This window comes from Dinoponera quadriceps, unplaced genomic scaffold (assembly GCF_001313825.1).
Source record: "Dinoponera quadriceps isolate SergipeBrazil2010 unplaced genomic scaffold, ASM131382v1 scaffold1070, whole genome shotgun sequence".
Classification (NCBI taxonomy): Eukaryota; Metazoa; Arthropoda; class Insecta; order Hymenoptera; family Formicidae; genus Dinoponera; species Dinoponera quadriceps.
The window spans coordinates 1,212,812-1,234,101 of NW_014555341.1; the positions used below are offsets into that span (position 1 = coordinate 1,212,812).

General features: G+C 38.5%; 3 protein-coding genes across 6 annotated transcripts; all 3 read left to right on the plus strand.

Moving 5' to 3' along the window:
- Positions 1–3,461: 3,461 nt before the first annotated feature.
- On the plus strand, positions 3,462–4,670 carry LOC106743869. Its single transcript, XM_014618095.1, has one exon. It carries the CDS (start codon positions 3,462–3,464, stop codon positions 4,170–4,172), a length of 711 nt encoding a protein of 236 aa, XP_014473581.1. The 3' UTR covers positions 4,173–4,670.
- A 2,843-nt stretch (positions 4,671–7,513) lies between these two features.
- Positions 7,514–9,111, plus strand: LOC106743870 (SIFamide-related peptide). Of its 4 annotated transcripts, none has more exons than XM_014618096.1 (3): positions 7,514–7,549; positions 8,170–8,323; positions 8,754–9,111. In XM_014618096.1, the coding sequence occupies exons 2-3, from the start codon at positions 8,194–8,196 to the stop codon at positions 8,843–8,845; spliced, it is 222 nt and encodes a 73-aa protein (XP_014473582.1). In that variant the 5' UTR covers positions 7,514–7,549; positions 8,170–8,193; the 3' UTR covers positions 8,846–9,111. The 4 variants fall into 4 exon arrangements, with proteins under 4 accessions (XP_014473582.1, XP_014473584.1, XP_014473585.1 ...); XM_014618098.1 differs by having other exon boundaries at positions 7,519–7,549; positions 8,176–8,323; XM_014618099.1 differs by lacking the exon at positions 7,514–7,549 and adding an exon at positions 7,926–7,977 and having other exon boundaries at positions 8,176–8,323.
- A 1,974-nt stretch (positions 9,112–11,085) lies between these two features.
- On the plus strand, positions 11,086–12,431 carry LOC106743876. Its single transcript, XM_014618106.1, has 5 exons — positions 11,086–11,163; positions 11,579–11,763; positions 11,883–11,970; positions 12,044–12,143; positions 12,278–12,431. The coding sequence occupies exons 1-5, from the start codon at positions 11,109–11,111 to the stop codon at positions 12,345–12,347; spliced, it is 498 nt and encodes a 165-aa protein (XP_014473592.1). The 5' UTR covers positions 11,086–11,108; the 3' UTR covers positions 12,348–12,431.
- The last annotated feature ends 8,859 nt before the right edge of the window (positions 12,432–21,290 follow it).

Here is a 21,290-nt window from a genome sequence, read left to right on the forward strand (position 1 = left end):
TTTATTTCGGAACTATGGCTATTTCCTAATTGAGTACTTCATGTAATTAGTATTATATTGGTATAACCTGGGTATCCAAACTCACGTATACTATTTAGATAACCAGGTAATATACCTAATATTGATCGAAAAATTCCTCGAAAAATACCTAATATTGATACCACTAATCCAAACCTGCGAATATTACCCAAGAACCCAGGCAATATCCGGAAAAATCGGATACTCGGATAGCATACAGAAATTATGATATTTGAAATTAATACCATTAATTAAAATTCATAGATATTATCCGATAATATCCAAAAGGCTCAGGTATTCGAGTAGTACCCAAGATATCCAGATATTTGAAATTGGCACAACTAGTATATATAACTTCCATAATAACTATAATAACTATATATTTTTATGTGCACATATAAATTTAATTTTTTCCTTTTCAAGACGCACCGTATGTTCTTCTGAATAAATCATGATCCTGGGTTACTGCTTCAAATTGCTCAAGAAAATATGATATTGGTAATATCAGATAACCAGGATATTTATATTTATATTTTTATCATTTTATATAAATTAGCAAAAGTTTCATACATCATTGTAGATATGAGCTATTCGTGGTTCATTGATTGCTCATTCGAAAGTAGCTCTCTGACCTTTTTTAACCTTCTCTTATGCATCTGTTATCACAACATATAGTATAATATAATAATTTACAATGATTTATAACGATCCACTTAGAACTCAACCGAGATTTTCTGTACTGGAAGAAAAAAGATTCTTTAGAACTTGTACTTCGTATGTAAGTAGCAATATTAACAAGAAGGCATTATCGTTGAAAAGCTTTAGCACTAAGTTTTCGTGAACAACAACTACCAGCTTGAAGTGACTGTTTTAAGAGGGGGTTCAAGTTATTTTACTGTAGCCGACAGAGAGGGGGGGGGGAAGAGAGAGAGGTCGATTTAATGGAACCACGGTCAGATAGCATCGATCCCGCATCTACCTCCCATCCTCCGAAGAAGGGTAGCCTCGTCACGAAGAAGCTGACAAACTTCTCGTTCTTCATCGCAAATCTTTCGGGAAACTTTAAATTGAACTGACGTCCCGTGCAACGTTCGGAAAGGGATTTGCCATTTAAATATATATCGTCGTTTAAAACACAGCATATATACGTTTGCTGCGCTATTTCTTTGCTTACCTCTCTTTTTTCCAAACTGCAATATACACAAAGTACCTTATTTAATGCAGAAAAAGATGAATGATAAGCATTATTACCAAATCTTAGGAAATACGTTGCAGTACTCACTTATTCGACGATTAATCATCGGCTATTTCTGTAAGTATCAAGCTTTATTCAGCTTCAAAAGTTAAGCACTTATATTGTAATGAATTGCCATCGACTTCTTTTAATCCATCTTACATTTCTCCAACCATACCGCATATGTAAATCTTTGAATATCACTATTATAAATCATGTCGTTTGTAGATAATTGATAGATATATCAACTTACGTTCACATTATTCACATAGTTTGAAGCAGAATATAATTTACAATATCTTAAATCAAAGATTTGTGCGTGTACAGTTAGACAATCTTTTTACCAGATTTATAATCGGCATGTGCGATTCGAGTGCAAATGCCACATGTCTTTCATTGATTTATATCTACTTTCTGCCTGGATTTGTGTTGATATCGACATTCCATTGATCCAATAAGTAATAAATAAATCCTGTACGATATTGTGTCGCCACCATCTTATCGATAATGCAATGTCTTTCAACTTCACTTTGCCCGTGAAGTTAAAAGAATATCCTTTATCACTCCCTTTGTAGAATTTCCGCCACTTTGAAAAATATTTATCCGCTCATCTGTGATAAATAACCTAATTCTATTTGGCTGAAATAGCTATTATCGTGAAAATTGCGTAACTGACAGAAGAGAATCGAAAGTTTCCTGGATAAAAATGATGACTGAGCGAAAGACCGATATGAAATTGTGACTGATTCATATGCCACTGGTACGTTGCTCGTCCTCTTAAATCCTTCCTTTTAATCTATTCGTGCGCTTATCTATTAGGTTATAATCTTTTTTATCTAATCTTTTCTCGAAATCAAGCGCTCCATGAACATTCAATCGAATTATGATCTTTATAGCACAGATGTTGAAAAGTTAATTATTTCATTTAAACGCGCAATATATGTTATATCTCTTACATATGGCGGAATTAATATCACTATTAGGAAATTTAAAACAAAGAGATGTTTTCTTTCTAATGTATAATATCGGATATATTCATCCAAAGTTACTTTGTTGCTTATTCCTATATAATTATGTGCGCAATATGGACATATTATGGATGATGAAACATATAAATATGACGTATAGTATCTTCACAGATAGGCTACTGAGTTATTATTTCTTACAGATTAGCGAAGATATAGATTGTTTGAAAATGTTATCATCTGTCGTAATCTCAAGGCGTGGGTTGTATATGACTAAACTGTGCTGATTGATAGAGCTTTAATGCGATGCGAATTATCGATGATCAAGCAGTTCAGTCGGCAACGCGCATTACAAAGCTGCAAGTGTCTCGCTTGATTTAGCGCGATTGAATCCAACTGAATTGACACGTGTTATTATTGTAAATATTATATTTAAATAAAGGTGAGTTCGAGCTCTTCAATCTGTCTCGTCTTTCTTGACATTCGCAAAAAGTGAAGAAAGGGGCAAAAATTCATGTTATTTATAACAGTGCAAAATAAGAAAATAGTCTTTAACCGTATCAAATATATACAAAGTGACTGTGAATATTTCGAATATTCCAAATATTTCCGGAAACATTTCATTCATCACACTTTCATAACCTGATTTGTAAGATAAAATATAGTTATGAAATTATTGCATATATATAGTTTACTATGTATATATTAATTGTCTTCAGTAGCTATACATACAAATAATCAGTATTACCATAATTATTAGTTAAAAAATCTCAGCCATCTTTATTATTGATTTATTCACATGGTAGTAGTTCTTGTGAGCGACGTTGTGTAAATCCTCGTGATTATTCTCTCCGCAAACAATAGAGGTGCGTTCTGTAACTCCAAGACATATTTATATCCACGTTTCGGCAGAACGCACATATCCTTCGGCCATTTTCAAGATCAGCATGAAACCCGCAAAACAATTCAACAGTAAAGCCCGATGTTCATCAATACACGTGACGTCCATCGCGGCGGGCGTTAATTACATCATCTAGAATCCCACAACGAGACTGTTCTACGTGTCTCCATCCTCGTTCATCTCACGCAACGGCTAGGAAATCCGGCTCCCTCGCATATACTCGGGAGCGGTTGGACTCCAGGAATTCCTCCTTGGCCGTACGTGTGCCCCTCCCGACTGGCGGCTGGCATCGGAACGTGGAGTTCCACATCCACTTCAGGTATTGATTAGCCATCACTTTCAGATGACGCCTCCGCTCCGGTGGGTGTTCCTGTTGGCGTTGGTGGGCTGCGCCGCGAGCATCCCTCTCGTCGACGACGCATGCGTCTTGCTCTGCCACCCCAGAGCGAGATCGTCTCCCGAGGGAGTCTGCGAACTCCGGGGAGCCCAGTCCGGCTCCGTCCTGGACCTGGCGCGGATTATCGTCAGCCACTGTCTGAAGCTATGCGATCGCCAGCTGCAGTCCTCCGTCCGGGATAGCTGTTTCGCTCTGAGATCGTTCTTCGGCGCCTATCGAGGATGCCGTTGCCGGTCGACGCCCGTTATGCCCACCAACGTGAAGATCCGTTCGTTGGTGAACGAGCTGGCGGAGGACGTCGCCTTCTCTTCACCCCTCGGAGAACTCGTGATATCCGCGCTCCACGCGGCGTTGCTCCGCGAAGACGCCGATGCTGAAGGGTACGATCTGATCGTGGACGATCGCGAATCCGGAGGTCGTCTGGCGCACGATGCGGAGAACGAGAAACCGAGGCGACACGTTCTCGAGCAGCCTCCGGTGGACAACGGCTACGGTCACGGCAGGGTACGTCCGCAGGGTGGTGACCGGACGGACAACACCGCGGCGTCAGACTCCCTGGACGAGGACGACGATAACGTTGACTGGGAGCTATGGTGCATGGAGCAGTGCAACAGCGGCCAAGGCGGTGACGCATGCAGATGTGACATCGTACCGTGATGCTTACCTCACACCGTGATACGTCGAGGAAGAGGTAACGGGAAGGCATGGGAGGGCACGAATTCACATATCCTGTAGGTTAATCGACCCGATCAGGGCACGTTAGGCTAAGTGACTTTCGACATAATCAGGGAGAATTGTAAGAGAGAGAGAGACGCTCTAAGCTGGAGCATGTACGATACCCTTTCGATTTCAATGATTTCAACTGTCGCGACTCCTCTCCTGGTAGTTCACTGTCTTCTAACGCGTAGCAGTATTTCTCTTAAGCGAAACAGTATAATAGATTATTCTTCGGAAATTTCTTAAGCACTTCGCGCTCTATGTGCATTGAAAAAAATTCGATAACTCACTACACAGAGACAAGAAACGTCGGATTGCGGCATATTATAGATTGCTTTTTCCGTTGTAAGAGAAGAACGATTTGTACTTTTCTAGATTTTATATATGTCTTTGTATTATTACTTTACGTACTTGCGTACGATTAATTTTGGATATAAATTTGGAATATAGAATATATATATATATATATATATATATATATATATTTGCTCTATAATATAAAAAATTTTTAATATGAAAAGTTCTAAAAAATTTTTCGTCGATGCCCGACGTGTTAAAGCACATGAAACGCAATTGTGGGACGTTAAGTTAATGATTGTAATAGAAATTATAAGAAATTTCGCTTAACACATATAACATTGATGTAACCTTTTTAGGCTTAAGAATTCTACACAAGGTCCGGTTCATACGATTCGCGTTATACTTTGCCTCGATAAAAAGGAATGTTTATCTTGCAATAATGAGATTTCTGTCGTTATCAACTCAGACAGAGCTTAAGCTTATTTCAGATAACACGTGTTTCTCCAGAAACGCGACCACACACAACGAGACGTACCTAATCGTAACCTACGTGTAATAAAACATGTCTTATTTGTATCTTTTGACGCTCTCTAATCACACATAGTACCGGATATAATTAACGCTTCGAAACATTACACAATAAACTTCGCTGCATTGTACGTAAGAGAGAAACGATTTTAACAGAAGTCTCTTTATATAATTGTATATTTTATGTATTTTCTCTCTTTTTTTAAAAATATATATTTTGCAATAGATAATTACAGCCAGCAACAAAGTATGGTATGACTAAAGAGTTATTCCGCACAAATTTGTTGATTATGTACACAATTGTGACTTTTCCTGTTGAGGCGAATTTATTACTTTGCCTATATGTTGATTAAATGTTGGTCGTTGAATAAGACTCCGGTCGAAGAAATTGCGACGTGTGAACAGGACATCGATGTGTGATATGTGTATTATGCAATAAATTCTATTTGTATGCGCGCATGATATGCAATGTGTGCATTCATGCGCCGGGTGTAATTTACTTAGCAACCGATAGCTTTTACACGACAACATTAGGGATATTAAGTGATTAAGCGACAAGACAAAATCCATGTCTTCCATTTTGTAGTCGATTTGTTACTTTGGCGGAAGTAACCATTTTACGCGATATTACTTAAACGATAAATAGATTGATAAAACACACACAAATAGTTACTTGTTGTTTAATGCGATAAGTCTTGGCATGGAGGCCGGCCAACACGTCATCGATCGTCATTGATTGCTTCCGATCGAAAAGCTATCGGTCGCAGAAAGTGATGTCGATCGTACGATGGGTAGTCGGCACGTTCGTTATCGCCGATTAAAAAGAAAAGTTGTGACGCGACAATAAGAGGTAGATCTAGTATGCCTATGTGATGCATTTTCGATCTTACTGTGCTCTCGGTTATCGATCGACACCTACATTCTTTCTTTGTTTATTATCTGTGAACTTTTAGACACAACAGTGATTAAACAAAGAGTTACTCATTGAGTGCCTGAGAAAAATACCGCAACTGTGTATAATGTATTTAATATTTAATATGAAATAAACCCAGTATCAGAAAAAAAGGAAAACATCCATACAATATATGTAATATGTAATAAATATATAGAATCGACCAATTATCGAGAGCATGATGAGGAATCGGTTATAATAATCCATTATCTAGGCGGTAGATGTAATTACATATAACCTGTAAATATTTATATATTATACGCGTCTTACATATAACATATAAGAAAGATGAAACCAGGAATAACAATTTTTTCGTATTTATGTATTCAATAACGATTTTTAACAGTTACCAATACACATGCAATATAATAATGTAAGCAAGATTTTATTATCCTAAAAGTTCGACAGACGAAAAATAATAAAAGAATTAAAAAGTTCTTCGATAACATATCTTATACTTGTGCAAGCAGTTCAGCTACATTTGATCTCCCAATTATATTTATACTGTACGGCATGATTGTAAATTATGTACATATAATGAGAATGTTTAATGTACACTTGTGCTTTGTCATACAGTGATATAATGTGTGATTGTTGGAATAAAAATGCTGAAAGAATTCTAATTATGTTTCATACCATTCACTATTACTGTAAGGTAATCTTTCATCTAAAAAATCAATATGTATGGATAATGATAAGAATATATATATTTGGTGCAAAATGCTACTACGGATCTCTTGATAACGCAATTAGTAATGTTTTATTTATCCTAAGATAAAATACAAGATATATCATTTGTCGAGAATATAGTGATTCTTTTTACCAACCGATGATAATGTGTGTCTAAAAAAATATGTACCAACTGTAGTTATATGTTATTCATATTATTTGTTGGTTATATTGTTGAAGGTTTAACAATCAGAAAACAATTATTTATCTGATGCTAGAGCTGGTAATTATTTTTGTTTCATTACTTTACCGTTATTGACTACTAGTACTGGAATCAAACAATAATTTTCTAACTAATCTTGTACCTTTGTTCTTCCTATATAAAATTAAATATCTTAATAAACATTTCCGTATGCAACAATTTATAATTTATAGAGTGATATCGTTATATTGCAATGGATAGATTATTTAAGCACTAATATTCTTTGTACTTTTATTGTCATAGTAAAATGGCGAATTTTAAATTGATTTTGATTTGCTTAACATAATTTTCTAAGAAAGAGCAGTTTTAAATGAATATTAAGCGGTAATTAGTTCTATCTATATTATACAGTAATCAGTTCTGTTACGATTTTCGATATATGGTCTATTAGACACGAACGAAGCAGTTTTTATTTCCCTGAAGTAAAAGGCAATCGGGAAGCCCTCAATTTCATTACGCTCTTTGATAGCTTATTATCTCTTTTTTACGTTGCAATATCACACTTCAACTCCCATAGCGCAAACATCCCTCTATAAAAGCAGATCCAACGTTGGAGAGGCATCAGTCGAGTTCCAACCATCTCTCAGGTACAGCTCACTCCAACAGGTAAAAACATCTCTTATAGTTTATTTATAATTGTAATAACCGGTGATTTTAAAATTTTCCAGTTCTGTAGAAGGGCTTAATTTTTGTTGAATATAGTTTAGCTATAAGACGCCGTGACACAAATATTTTCGATTGTAATATCTTCACAATTTCGTAAAAACTTTTCTCGAGGTATCTGCACGCAACGTACAGAATATAAATCGAGCAAGCTGGTCACTGTTGGATATTACAAATTTTGATATTTCTCAACGAATCAATATCTCGTTGGGCGAACTCACATGCAAATAATGTAGGTCGACTGCGTTTGATAGAGACATTTGTCTTTCGACCGTTCTCTCCAGTATAAAAGCTCGCAGCTTTTACGCTGTTTGCAACATTCGGTAGCCGACGATCATCTAAGAATCAGCCAGTGTTTCTCTCGTTCGCTCGTAAGTAAGCTTTCTCGTTTTGTGCGGAAACCTATTCGCCGCAATTCTTTTTAAAATTTATCAATTAGTTCCAGAGAATATTCACAACATATAATAATGATTGTTTTTAACATGACGAACGGAGTGTGATCACGATTGCAAAAGAAAATTACAATTAACAACTGCTAACGAATAATGTGTTTATTGTTTTAGTTGGAGACAAATCAAATCGTCAATATGGTCTCTACTCGTCTCGCCCTCGCCCTTGCCGTCATCATGGTGATCCTTGCCCTCAGCGTAGACGCTGCCTTTAGAAAACCACCCTTCAACGGCAGTATATTCGGCAAACGATCCAGCACTGTAACTGGTAAGCACTAATTAATGAAGAACTTTTATAAAATTTACATTTCGCAATATAAATGTTAATTTTGATACTTGTCTTAGCTTGCGCAATTTTACTTGATTGTAAAGTCAACTCCATCTGTCGGATACACCTATTTAAAAATATCGACTGAGCATATTTGTACACTATATTATTTGATAAAAACTGTTTAAGTTGCACTGGATTTATATCTCACCTTTAATTCTTTATTTTATACGTTACATAATCTTTTGAAAAATTACGAAAAATAATAATTATCTAATATTTTGTAGCGTTCTTGAAATATTCCTTTACTTAAAAATATTAATATTTATAAAATCTTGTTGAATAAAGCCAGGTACACGATCTTCTGTTACTTTATATTTCGTTGCTTCTGGAAAATAAAAATACTAATTATTTAACTTGATATTTTCAGATTATGATGTTACCAGCCGCTCTCTGTCAACCATTTGTGAAGTTGCCAGCGAAACGTGCACCGCTTGGCTACTTCGGCAAGAGTCCAACTGAAGATAAAACTCCGACCCAGATGTTTCACGACCTCACCGACTGATCAATTCATGAAACGATATAATCAACTGAGAGAACTCCTGTAAAGACCCCTAAACATGTGCTTAAAGTTCATCACGTTGTCTCCTGCAAAGTAATCGTTGCTGCATTACGTTACATATCTAATCATAAATTTATATTTATCAAAACGATGTTGTGTAATTGCGACTATTTAAGCTTTTATGATATGTTTATTGCAAGCGTCACGAATAAAACACCATGATTTGAGGAGCTAATTTGCACTACTTAAATTATTTTCCACCTTTGATCTTCTCTCCATCTTATTTTAATTAAACATATAATGCGTTGACAGGGAATACTGCCCAATGTAATTTTACGTTAGTCCGTTGAACAATAATGTAGCTACTATTTCTCAATAATTACGTTATGAAATAATCGCCGGTCAAAATCAGATAATAGGAATAATAAAATATGCTCAGTTTCCGTTAACTGGATAGGATATTGATTTTGCTGTAATTGATCAATTTTACGAATTCATTGGAACTCTGTCCAAAGGTCGACATCCTGAAATGTAGATCGAGAACGATTTAACATGGAAAGCACGTTGCCTCTTTCCACTTACTGGGATAAGGGTTACAATCTATTGTTTCGGATCAAGAAAGAACGTTCACATGTGTTTATAGTGGATCAACTGTAAAAGTATTGACACATATTTGACCTACCTGATTTATAAGCGGCTATAAAATATTTATTATTTATATATTACTATTTTACTTACTAAAAAGTTTAACTACGACAAAATTTATATGTTTTAAAGAAGGTGTTCCGCATTAAAACAATTATTACAGTTTATTTCCAAATATAATAATGATTATTGTAATTGTGTTTAATGGCAGATCGAGTTCTGTAATATCTTAGAAACGCACGATATGCGAGAAATGCAGAATCAAATATTCTTTCGTGCGCAGTAATAAGAAATTGTCAAATATTCAGACGACTAGAGGACAATAGTTCTCCCGCTGATAAAAATCGACGGAGCCATTTATTCTCTATACTATAGGGGAGTCCGTGTTAATTCACAAAGCGCACATGAGCAAAATATTTAATTCCTCTTTAATTCGATATAAATATGGGGAGTTTGATTACGTTAAACTCAGTACGTCCAAGTTAACTTCAGGTAAGCGATATTATCTACTAATACAGTAATCAGAATTGATCTATTTTCTCAATACTTAAAAAAAATGTGCACTTCTCAAGTTTCTCACATCTCTACGACATAAAATTAGAATAACCAATACTTTCTACATTTCAAGGAAGAAAGGCAAATGCCATTCTCATATCTGAATAAGAAATATGCTTCCCATGACATTTTAAGAAAATATTGGCCGCGTTTGAAAACTAACTTCTACTCGCGATTTGTAACCAACACAACCGAGATCATATATTTCAATTGTAACGATCGTTTATATCAAAATGATAATTTATTGAATATACTAATTATATTTATCTATTTACTTTATTCTACGAACGATGTCCTCGGAGATATAAAACATAAATACGAAGCCGGTACATAGCCGGTGCCGATCAAAGCTCACGTAAAACGATAGTTTCACATCGCGATTCTGTAAGTAAGATTAAATTTGCGCCTACGCGGAAGTTTCCCGATGTTTCGCTCCAGAATCGGCATTATCGATCGCACGTTGGTTATTTTGGAAATCCCGTATTTACTCTTATCCACGCGATGGCCGAATACATCGCGACACATCAAACATCCCCTTTATTTCCTACGACTCAGGCATTCTATAGAATGCATTTTATCCGTATGCGAGTTCCCGGTTGAATATTCTCGCGCGTGTTCGGCGCGGGGGAGAACGCGAGAGTACAAACAACCGGCAGAATTCAAATGCGATGGGGTTTCCCGACGTGCAAACTCCTCGTCGATTCTCCTTCGCCCACAATCCTCGGAGCACTCTTCGTCCGCTCTTCGCGGTAATGGAAGAAGCCGTACGCGAAAAATCGCTCAGTGTTCGCCGAACGCCCGCGAGACGCGCATCTTTCCCGCGGGAGCCGCTCGGAATCTTCGGCAGTCACTCACGGATCATCGAGAATGCTACGTCGCGATCGGCAGTTCCTCATACGCCGCAATAATTGTCACGCTTGTGTCTGAGGCGCGTAATCGCTCGCTGACGAGCTATCGGGCGAAGGGTTGCTCTCGAAGACTCACTTGCGTTTCATTCATTGCAGGTGCTACGATCTTCTCGAGATGATGATGCTGAGAAGGAGTCATTCCGGGCAGATCAGAGGTGTTTTCTTTAACGGTAAGCCAATTGTGGCGTCACTCCTTTATTTCCTTGTAAAGTATTCGTAATAAATTTATTGAAAAAACGCGTGCTTATGTTAATTGAAGAATTAACTTCTTGCGTGGAGGTAACATATTCTGAATGTTGTGCTTTCGCGAGCGGAATGTGCACGTTGCTGATTAAAAACTCGACCTAATTTCATTATTTTAAGTAGCGAAATGTTCAACAACGAATGCTTTGAAAGCATTCTACGAGATTGTGTAAAGTACGTATAAATAGAATTACAATGTGTACCTTAGTTCCAAGTGTGAACTTAAGTAAACCTTTACATTCTACGAGTCTGCCAATTAAATCTCAACGCAAGGGGTTGATACTTCACTCCAATTGAAATTTCCAGATAAATAATGTTACATTTTCCGCAATGTTTATTTAGCTTTTCTCGCTGGAGTGACCACATTATTGATCTATCAAAATATCGCAAAGGCGGACGAAGTACCAGCGTTTTTTCTCAAAATCGCAAAAATACCTACCGTACCGCGGGTAGGACGAAGCGGCAAGTTTGAGGACTTTTTTTACAAAGCCGAGAAGCATATTCCTCGAATTGGAAGAAATAGTCAGGTATCTGATTATTAGAATTCATCCAATTTTTACAAAATAATTTCTTCCTCATACTGTCGATCTATATCAGCCTTCGTTCAATGATCGTGTTACATAATGTTTGATTTACGCATTTCAAGTCAAACGATCCTCTACCGCTGCAAAATGAGCAGGAGGCTTATTCTGATTTGACGAAAAGGCGAATCGATTACTCCTCGAAAGGTGTGTGTATTAAATCCATTGATATATCTCTTCGCATGTCTGGCAAGATAATCCTACGACGTATTATTTTTGTTATCAGCGCAAGACTCATGGTCCTGGCAGAACTTCCCCCTTGCAATTGAAGGTCCAAAAGAGTTATGGCGAACATTAGCTCTGTATGCCAGAGACGATACTGATGAGTAAGTTTTATAGAACCACATATTCGATACTCGATACCAGATGCTCGGATATTTTAATCTTCATATATATGTATGTGTATATATATACATCTTTTCACACACATTGTAGTAAATAATTGCTTAATTAATTCAAGTATCGATAACGAAGTGTGGCACAGAAGGAAGAGAACTGGAAGTAAATCAGTGATCACGCAAACCAATTAGCACGAATGTAAGGATCTCTTGTGGCTTTGGGGATGCTAAACGCAAATCCTTATATAGCCATTGCTGCTATGGTGACGGGTTATAATCAAGAGTAATGAATACGTAACTACGAAGTGTGATTTCACTTTCATCCTTTTTCAACTGCTTCCAGTTGAATTTATGATCTTTATATTAATAAACCAATTAATTTCCGACGTTATGATCTGCTTATCTTAGAAATATTGTAAAATATATTCACGAAAAGTTGAAGATCTACGGAGAAATAAATTAACAATTTAGAATATAGATTCTTCATACACATCGTGTTCCAGAAATTTTATTAACTGTCTTCATCAATACATAATGGAATCAATATATACAAATATTTGCCTGACAACAATAAAATTGAGAAGTTTTTTCCCTTTCTTCCCTCCCTTCCTTCCCCTAATGCTCTTGATATCCTCAATCAATGTTTCATAATTAGAATGGTTGATCCTGTAACACTGTTGCTTTATTCACTCACATCTCATTATTACGAGCAAAGAAACATTATGTCTTTGAATGTAATCGATATTTTCAACTTTATTCACATTCGAGTATTCAATGGCAACCATGATCGTATGTTATCCACGAATTTCAGCAAATATTGTTTCCAGGCGTGTTATTGATCCATACTCTCCTCGACGTAATGGAATTCTCAACTTTTCTCAAATGACACTATCGCGATATTACACTATTGTGATATAACGAAAAGAATAAATACGAAATGCAAAATAGTTGATTCGTAATGTCGGATTTTCAGTGGTAACATTAAAAACATAATTAGGCCTCTTCGTAGTGGTAATTAAAAGAACATTTCTCTATAACTTTATTTAACTATTTAAGTAATAAATGTTAATTTAAAACGAAATGAAGATAAATATGTATATGCACAATATTACAAACACCGAGATATTGTTTATTTTTTATTTTTCTTATTAATGCTTCATTTATACATCAATTGAGCTAATGGAGATGCGCACATAATAGAAGGTGATATATTAATATTTAAATATATTAATATGTACATATTTACGGTATTACTACAAATTGTAAATTTCCTATGTATTTTCAAAATAAAATGGTCACTAATTCTAAAATTTTTGTATGTCTCTATATTAGTCTAATATTTTAGTAATTTTTCATTAAAATCCTAAATGTAGTTTAGAAGAAATTAAAAATAGAAGTTAAAAATAGGACACTAACCTCAAAGAGTACAAAAAATGTCATCTTTAGTTGCGAATAGTCAGTAGTCGTTTGTTAACTTTGTTAATTTTACAGACGTGTGAATAATATTTCTATTCCTTATCTATCTATATACGGCTAAAATTTAAAGGGATTCCTAAGAAAATGATTTAACCAACTAGCAGCTACTTTAAAAAATAACCTAAAAGAAAGCAACAAAATGAAGTAAATGTTTGTTGCGGACGAGAAAGAGCCAGAAAAAAAATGTCATATGACAGTGATACAATAATATATACTCGTATCACCTGGACATCGAAATTGCGGACTGAGATGGAACCAGACTGCAACAATTGCAGGGAAAATAATTTTCTACCGACCGCTGTATGTTTTGTTTAATTAATCTGATGCTATGTTTGCACGGGTACCTGTAATTTCCGTAACTTACGGAAAATTGCCCATGCGATCGAACCGATACTTACGAGGGACGACTAGCTTTTCGTTGCAAGGCGCCTCGCCACGGCAGTTGTTCGTTGAAATTGCAGATGCGGGGCCCTCTTCTTCGCGTCGGTCGTCATGTGACAAATAACACTTCGCGATGGCATTACCGAAAACGTGCGTGTAACGATCGAGGATCGATGTAATCGGCAATTATTAACCACGTATAACGGTCGACGAGTCACGAGAGCGGACTGGTATGAGATGGATGGCTGATACCGCCCAAGTTAAACACTTGGAAAGGCAAAGGCTACCCTTGTCGCTCACGACGTCGAACAACACTTGCGTGAAGCCTGGTCGCATTTTTCAAATGCATGCGGCTTTCCAGAGATGAGAACACATGCGCGCACGATCTCTCGAAGCGATAAAGATCTTCAGCATATTTAAATGTACGAATGCAAAAGTTTCCACCGTGCGTTCTCCTATTCGTTGTTTCTACTTTTCGATCACAGAGCAGATTGCTCGAGCGCGGTCTGAAGTAATCGAGTGCTCAGGTACTCGGAATCAAAAATCACGAGTAATGATCGTTCGCAATCTGTTGTTTATTTCCGCCTCACTTGATTTAATCTTTCGTTTCAGTAAAATATCCGCACTAAATACGGTGCTCGAGTACTCGGGTAAAAATCAAACTGGATACGCGAGAAATATCCGAAGCACTTGCGTATCCAGGTAGTGCTCGAGTATCCGAGTATAACTCGGATACTGACACAACGTTCGGTGAAGGAAAGCGAGAAGATCGTCGGTTGCACACGAGATCTAAACGTGCAATTTCGCGTCGTCCGATAAACGGCGCCGTTCGAGACGCGGCACGTAGCACCGCGAGGCGTTGTTTAATGTATACGAGATGCTGACGAGAGCGACGTAACGACAGGCATAGATAAATAGGAAAGTGGAAAGCGAGCAAGCAATGGCGTAGCGATTTCGCATGAAAACGAACGCGTGGCCCCCTCCGGTTGTCACGATTACGAATGCCGCTCCTTATTAGAGGCAGCTTAGGCTCCGTATGAGGTGGAAGCGGTTATGATAATGAGGGGGCAGAACCTTCACAGGCCACGTGATCATTTCCAGCACGTGACGATACGAACGTGGGTGGACTGGACCCGAATGAGGAGGAGTCGTCCTGATGTCGACTCGCGCGAGGTAAACGGTTCCTTGCATCCGCCGTCGATAAATTTCCTTGCGACTCCTGATACCATAAGAAGAATCGCACCTTGGGGCCGGTCGGAATTTTTTGAAAAAATGTTTTTCAATATTATACCATTATCGTTACCATTATAATATATATATATATATTTTTTTTTATTATTATTACATTCTCTAAAAAAAAATTTCATTCCACTGTATTTTTCATTTTACTGTCGATATACAGTTCTTGAATTTTAAATATCTATATTTCTTTAAATATGTAATATTTCAAGTCGAAGTTTTGAAAATAATAAATTCTTTTTTAAATTATTATTTTATTGAAAATGAACTATGTCACGATCAATTTCAATCGGGGCATAAATACAACTGATCGGAAACGATAATTTGCTATTTATGAGGTTAAAATTATCCTTCCTTTCATTAATATAAAATATCAACGTTAGGAAAAACTTGCACGTAACTACAGCCTAGAGTGTCTCATGTTGGGAACCAAGATGTCGCCAGCTAAAGCTACGATACTAAAGCGTACGATACGACACACATTTTAAGAAGTTGTCGTTAGATAGCGCCATTGATCCGTTAAGTATAACCCATTCCGCGCCATCGGCTGCTCCCTGTAACAATAAATTGTTGTAATTACAATAATTCTTGCCTTTAAGGAAGCGCTTTGTGTTTAAGTCCTGCCGCCGCAACCGGTAATTTTAATTCATTATGCGGTAACCACGAGGCGACTTACTCTCTTGCCACGTTGACCTAAATCCCAGCAAGATTATCGGGATGCGGAATTTTTCCCTTTGAATATCTCTCGCAACTTTCTGCGGTGTATCTTCAATTAAAATCTCTTCTAACATTTTCACGATTTTATTTGTGCTTCCTACGAGCCAATCCCAATCGGAAATATGGACGAATAGATCGAGAAGCTTCAAATAATGGCGGTATAAAGGTATCTTATAGCTTCACTTTAGCTAAATATAACTATGCGTATAGGTCTGTTTATGTTTTAAGATAAGTATAGCTCTTAACTTGAACTGTTTGCGACATGGCACAAGTAAGGTTTGATTATTTGCGGGCGGTAGTTACTCGGCTGTAAAAAGATGCAGATTATCTCCCAATATAACTTCGCTCCATCTCTATCCCGGAAAGAGGCGGATAACTTGCACGACATATGTTTAATTTTCCGCACAAGTTATAAGATAACGGTAGTAATAAAAAAAGAAATGAACTCGAAAAACGCAACTGTCTAAGTGCAGCGATCTTTACATTAGTACCATCCTTCGCGTAATGGAATATCGTTCAATCGTAATAATTACTCCCTCGATTCCATGCATAATTCCCGAAGCGGTCTCTCTGTTAGACCGCAATTAAAATCCGCGCGCGTTTGAATCGATATATATCCGATTAAAACCACGACAAAATGTACACACGTACGCACATCGGTTGGTGAACTTTCCAAATAATTATCCCACGTATTATTTAATTTGGCTAATTGCCATTGGCCCAAGCATACACGTTCACGTGATCCAGCACGATCCCTTCGGCGCAACATCCTCGCGCGCATCTCCGTTTTTTCTGCCGGATTTTTTCGCACGCGGTAATCACGCCCCGATGCATAATTCGCACGTGCACGAAACATCGTTTTCTCCGCCGCTTTCCTCGGCCACGTGCGGTTTTCGTGCGGCGATTTTTCCGCACTCGCTTCCCCCGCGGCGCGGCGTGCTAGCTCGTACGAGGGGCGCCCTTTTCGCGAGATGCGTCGTGAGGATACCTCCGACCCCGCCACTACGTCGACGAGTATGTACCTCGAGCGCGACGCGGGACGGTCGGGTTCGCACATAGCAATTTACGGAAACCGCACGTAACGCGCGCCGAGCCGAGCCGAGCCGACACGAGCGTTTCCACGGAGTGTTACGTAACGGATCGACGCTAGATCGACGGTCGGAGTAACTGTATTTTCGAAGAAGCGACCGCCGAGGCGAAATCACAGAGCAAAACCTGGCCTACGGGCAGCCACCATGCTGGTGGTGGCAACGAAACATATCGCTAATTTTTATAGAGCCGTTGCGCGATTTCTACAAATCTACTTACCGCATCTTGCGTCTTACCAAGTGTGTCTTTTCGACAGGTCGAAAAATATGATTAGATAATAAATAATTCCAATTAACTATTATATTATATTATTCTTTTAAGAGGAAACAAATTAGTTTGTATGAGTAATTAACTGTTATTTGGAAGTCAGACGATAACTCGGATGTAGGAAAAATCCCTGCAGGACATTTCTTGAAATGTTCTCTGTTATCTCAACCGAGTTTTAGCATGATCGAGTCTTAAGATAACTGCTTTCGGTCATTTTAACAGAGATATCGTTTTTTATTACCGAGTTCTTTGACGAGTTTTATCTTCTATTATCTAAAATTTTAATTTGTGTAATAGGGATCAAATAAAAACTCGGGGATGAAAAATGGATAGTTTTTTCATCTGGCTCCCAATTAATAGAAAATCAATTATACGAATTGATTTTTTTTTCCATACAGAATATTTAGATACTACCCGAAATACGTAGCTTTTAAATATTTTGTCAAGTATCCAAGTATTCGAGTATATCCAAGATTCTTAGAGAAACAGATGTCATTGCGTACAACAGAATGTGGACCAAATAGAAATTTGGTGACAAGAATTTGGTGATGTCTCGGTTATTGCGACCAAAAAACTGGAATTTTTCCGTCTCTACAACAGAGTTTCTGGTGAAGAAAATGATAACAGATAAAAGATAACATTCAGTTGTCATCCATGAACCGAGTTCTTTATCGTATTCGAATATTAGATACCCGAATGTTTAAGGTTACTCGAATACCTAAGCGTACATTTTTGAACATACCCTAAATGCTTTGAATATTAAACGAATATCCAAAACCTTCAAATAAATACTGTACATCCGAGTATCTGGGTAATAATGACGACGAATTTGAGTATCAGATAGACACCCGGGTGGCCGAAGATAAACATTATCTAATTAATATTGACAACAATAATTGGAAGATATACTTCAGCTATTTCGTCCAATATAATTAAATCCATTCATTTTCACTTTCACAGATAAACTGCTTGTTTTACATACGAAATAATATAGTTTGACGACATCGCGTCATTAACCTGTTCGTTGTTTATCACGCCTTTTTGTGAACTAAAAAATACCACGTGCCAGCTCTTTGTGCAAGTCACTGTCGACTTTAGTCTAATCGGTAGTCGTACAATGTTGCGTGAGGGGCTATATTTTCCCAGTCGTATTTAGTAATCTATTCAAATGACCGATTATTACATTTCGGCCTTGATGTTTTGCACCATTCGGGAATGAAAATGATACGTTAGAAACACGGTCTTTAAAGGTGGCGAGTGGACGTTGCAGCTTACTCTCTCATCCTGTCACATAATCGTGTTCATAAAGAAAACCATCTGCGCCTTTGAAGCATAAAATGTGTATTAATAAACACACATTATTTAAACACACTTTCTTTTCGAACAAGAGGCTCAGTTATTATAATCAACAGTAATACTGTTAAATTATATTATTACATTATACATTACTTTTCCCGCGCGCATAGCTTATGTTTGTATTTTATTTTCGGTCTGTCTACACGACAACACGCCGTAATGAAGCAAATGCCGAACTAGGTTAAGTAAAGCAAACACAATTCTGCAAGCGGCTCGGAGCAGAACTCTGCAGCAATGCAGCGATCTTGACGCACGTAGAGAAAATGGTGCTCGCGCTCGTGAGGGAGAGAGAGAGAGAGAGAGAGAGAGAGATACGAGTGCAAGCGGTAGTAAAAACGGCTCGGGGCAAGGGGCGAGGCTAGCAGGAAGGTCTTCGAGGCGGAAGTTGCATGGCTAGCGCGAACAATGCGTGTGTCCCGCGAGCGGTCGTTTAATAACCCTGATTTGCCGTTTATACGGGAGGTCATGGAAGAGGTGGAGATGGGCCGCGGAGGTACGGGCGAGAGGAGAAGCGGAGGGTGCTGATGATGGGACGAGAGGGTGAGCATCGGGATCGCGCGCAACAACCGTACATAATCACGTAATGCGGTTATCATGCCAATTGCGTAAATATTTGAGCCAATTTGTGGCATGCAACGGACTCGCTCTCCTCGACCCGTGGCTTCACGAGAGACCACCGCCCGATCGGGGCGACCTATTACGGCCAACTTGTTGGCGTTTGCCGACCCACCCGGTCCTTCTTTCTCTGTCTTTTCTATTTTCCCCTCATTCTTGATTTCCTTCCCATTCCTTCCTCCCGCCCGCCCGGATGTCAACGGAGTGACAAAGGAAGGAGGGGGGGGGGGGACTCTGGNGGCGCGGCTTCCTTTCCGTCGCAGCGGAAAGCGTTCCGCTTGCAGTAGCCTCTGATCGTAGCAGCTTTTAGTAACCGTTCGCTGCATGCACCAAGCCGAATCGATGTTAATTTAATATTATGCAATTTCATTTGAATTGACGACGACGAGGAGTCCAAGAAGAGGCGCAGAGTTACATGCGCTTTCAAATGTATCGAAACGCATCAACAAACAGAAGGGTGTTTAGAATCTCTCTATCCATTTATCTATCGTTAGACCATGCACCGAACGTCCGAGATCCACGAGCCCTAACCTCGTGGGTTTTTCTGAATGGGAACGGGAGAGGGATTTTATTTCCAGTGAAATTCTGAAGAGCACGAGAAAAAAAAAGGGGGATGCGAGAGGAATTGGCGCCTCTGCCAGACCACGTAGTTGTCTGCGTGGTTGTGTGTTGCCGGCCAGCCAGGCAACCAGCCAGGACCCAGTTCTTGGTACTTGATTTCGGCCGTAGACTTGGGCTTCCACTCCTGCGTGTATCCGTTTGTCCGCTCGTCTCTCCGTCCGTGTGCCGCCCTCTCATCCACGCAGGTAGAACAGGCGGGCAACCGTGGATCAATTAGGCGAATGCACAAGTGTGGACCTCGTAAACCTGCAGGACCTGCCGACTTCCATTGGGATAGACCTATAGCACTTGCGTGGAAGTTGCGGGCCGGTCCGTTGCCATTCGCCCGTTTGTAAAATCGATGCGCAACGAAACCCTCATTATCCATGCGTAGTAACGAACGTAATTATTCGCAACAATCTAAAATAAATAAGTTTTTTTTTTTCAAAATATAGTTTCAATATCGTTGCTCAACAATATCGAATTTAATTTGTTCTTAAGAGCCCGGGCCCCTTCACACAGTCGTATGAGAAACTTTATCACGAAATCAAACGTGAAGATACAAAGGCGAGACATATGTATAACGGCAACGTTCCGAGAGTCATACAGATGTATCATCATCCGAGTCTCGGATCCTCTTGACTCCTGGCGGTTCATCGATTGACTCCAACAATGAAGACGTGTAAAGAAGGTCGGAAGGTCGCCGTTCCGTATACAAAGCGTCATCGGCGACGATCATTATGCATCTCGGCTGTTGTCTTCCCATCGGCGTAACGCGTCCAGGAGCGTGTGAAGGGATGGCACGAGAATGGGGAGCAGAAAAAGTGGCGAGAAGTTGAGGAGCAGGAACAGAGACGCCTTGTCATGCCGTGTAATGACGGCGGAGATGCGCGACGCCCTGTCGGGAGAGAGAAGCAGAAACCCGATGAGAGAGAACGGGAAAAAGGAAAAGAAGTAATCACAGTCCTTTATCTCCTCGCTGAGATAGAGCCTCCTCAGTTAGTTGCAACAGAGTCGAAAGATATCCCTGCTACTGTCGGTGCGCTCTCAGTCTTGTTCTCTCATTGGCAATACCTGTGCCGTTCACTTATGGAAACGTGAATTCATCTCCCATCCTTTTTCTACAATACTGATGGATGCTTGAATATTACACCTGTTCTAACCTAAACTCTTTATATTTCGTCCAAATTTATCTTGACGTAATCAAGTTGCTTTGAAATTAATAGAAAACTTTATTAGACGTAATGAAACAAAGATACGAGAGCTTATTGTGAATATTTTTAACATTACCTTTAATTACTTATTTATAAGATTTAAAGATAACTTTACTTATTTATAAGATTACTTAACTTTTCTATAAATACGCACGCAATACGAGTTTGCCTTCGAAAAGTC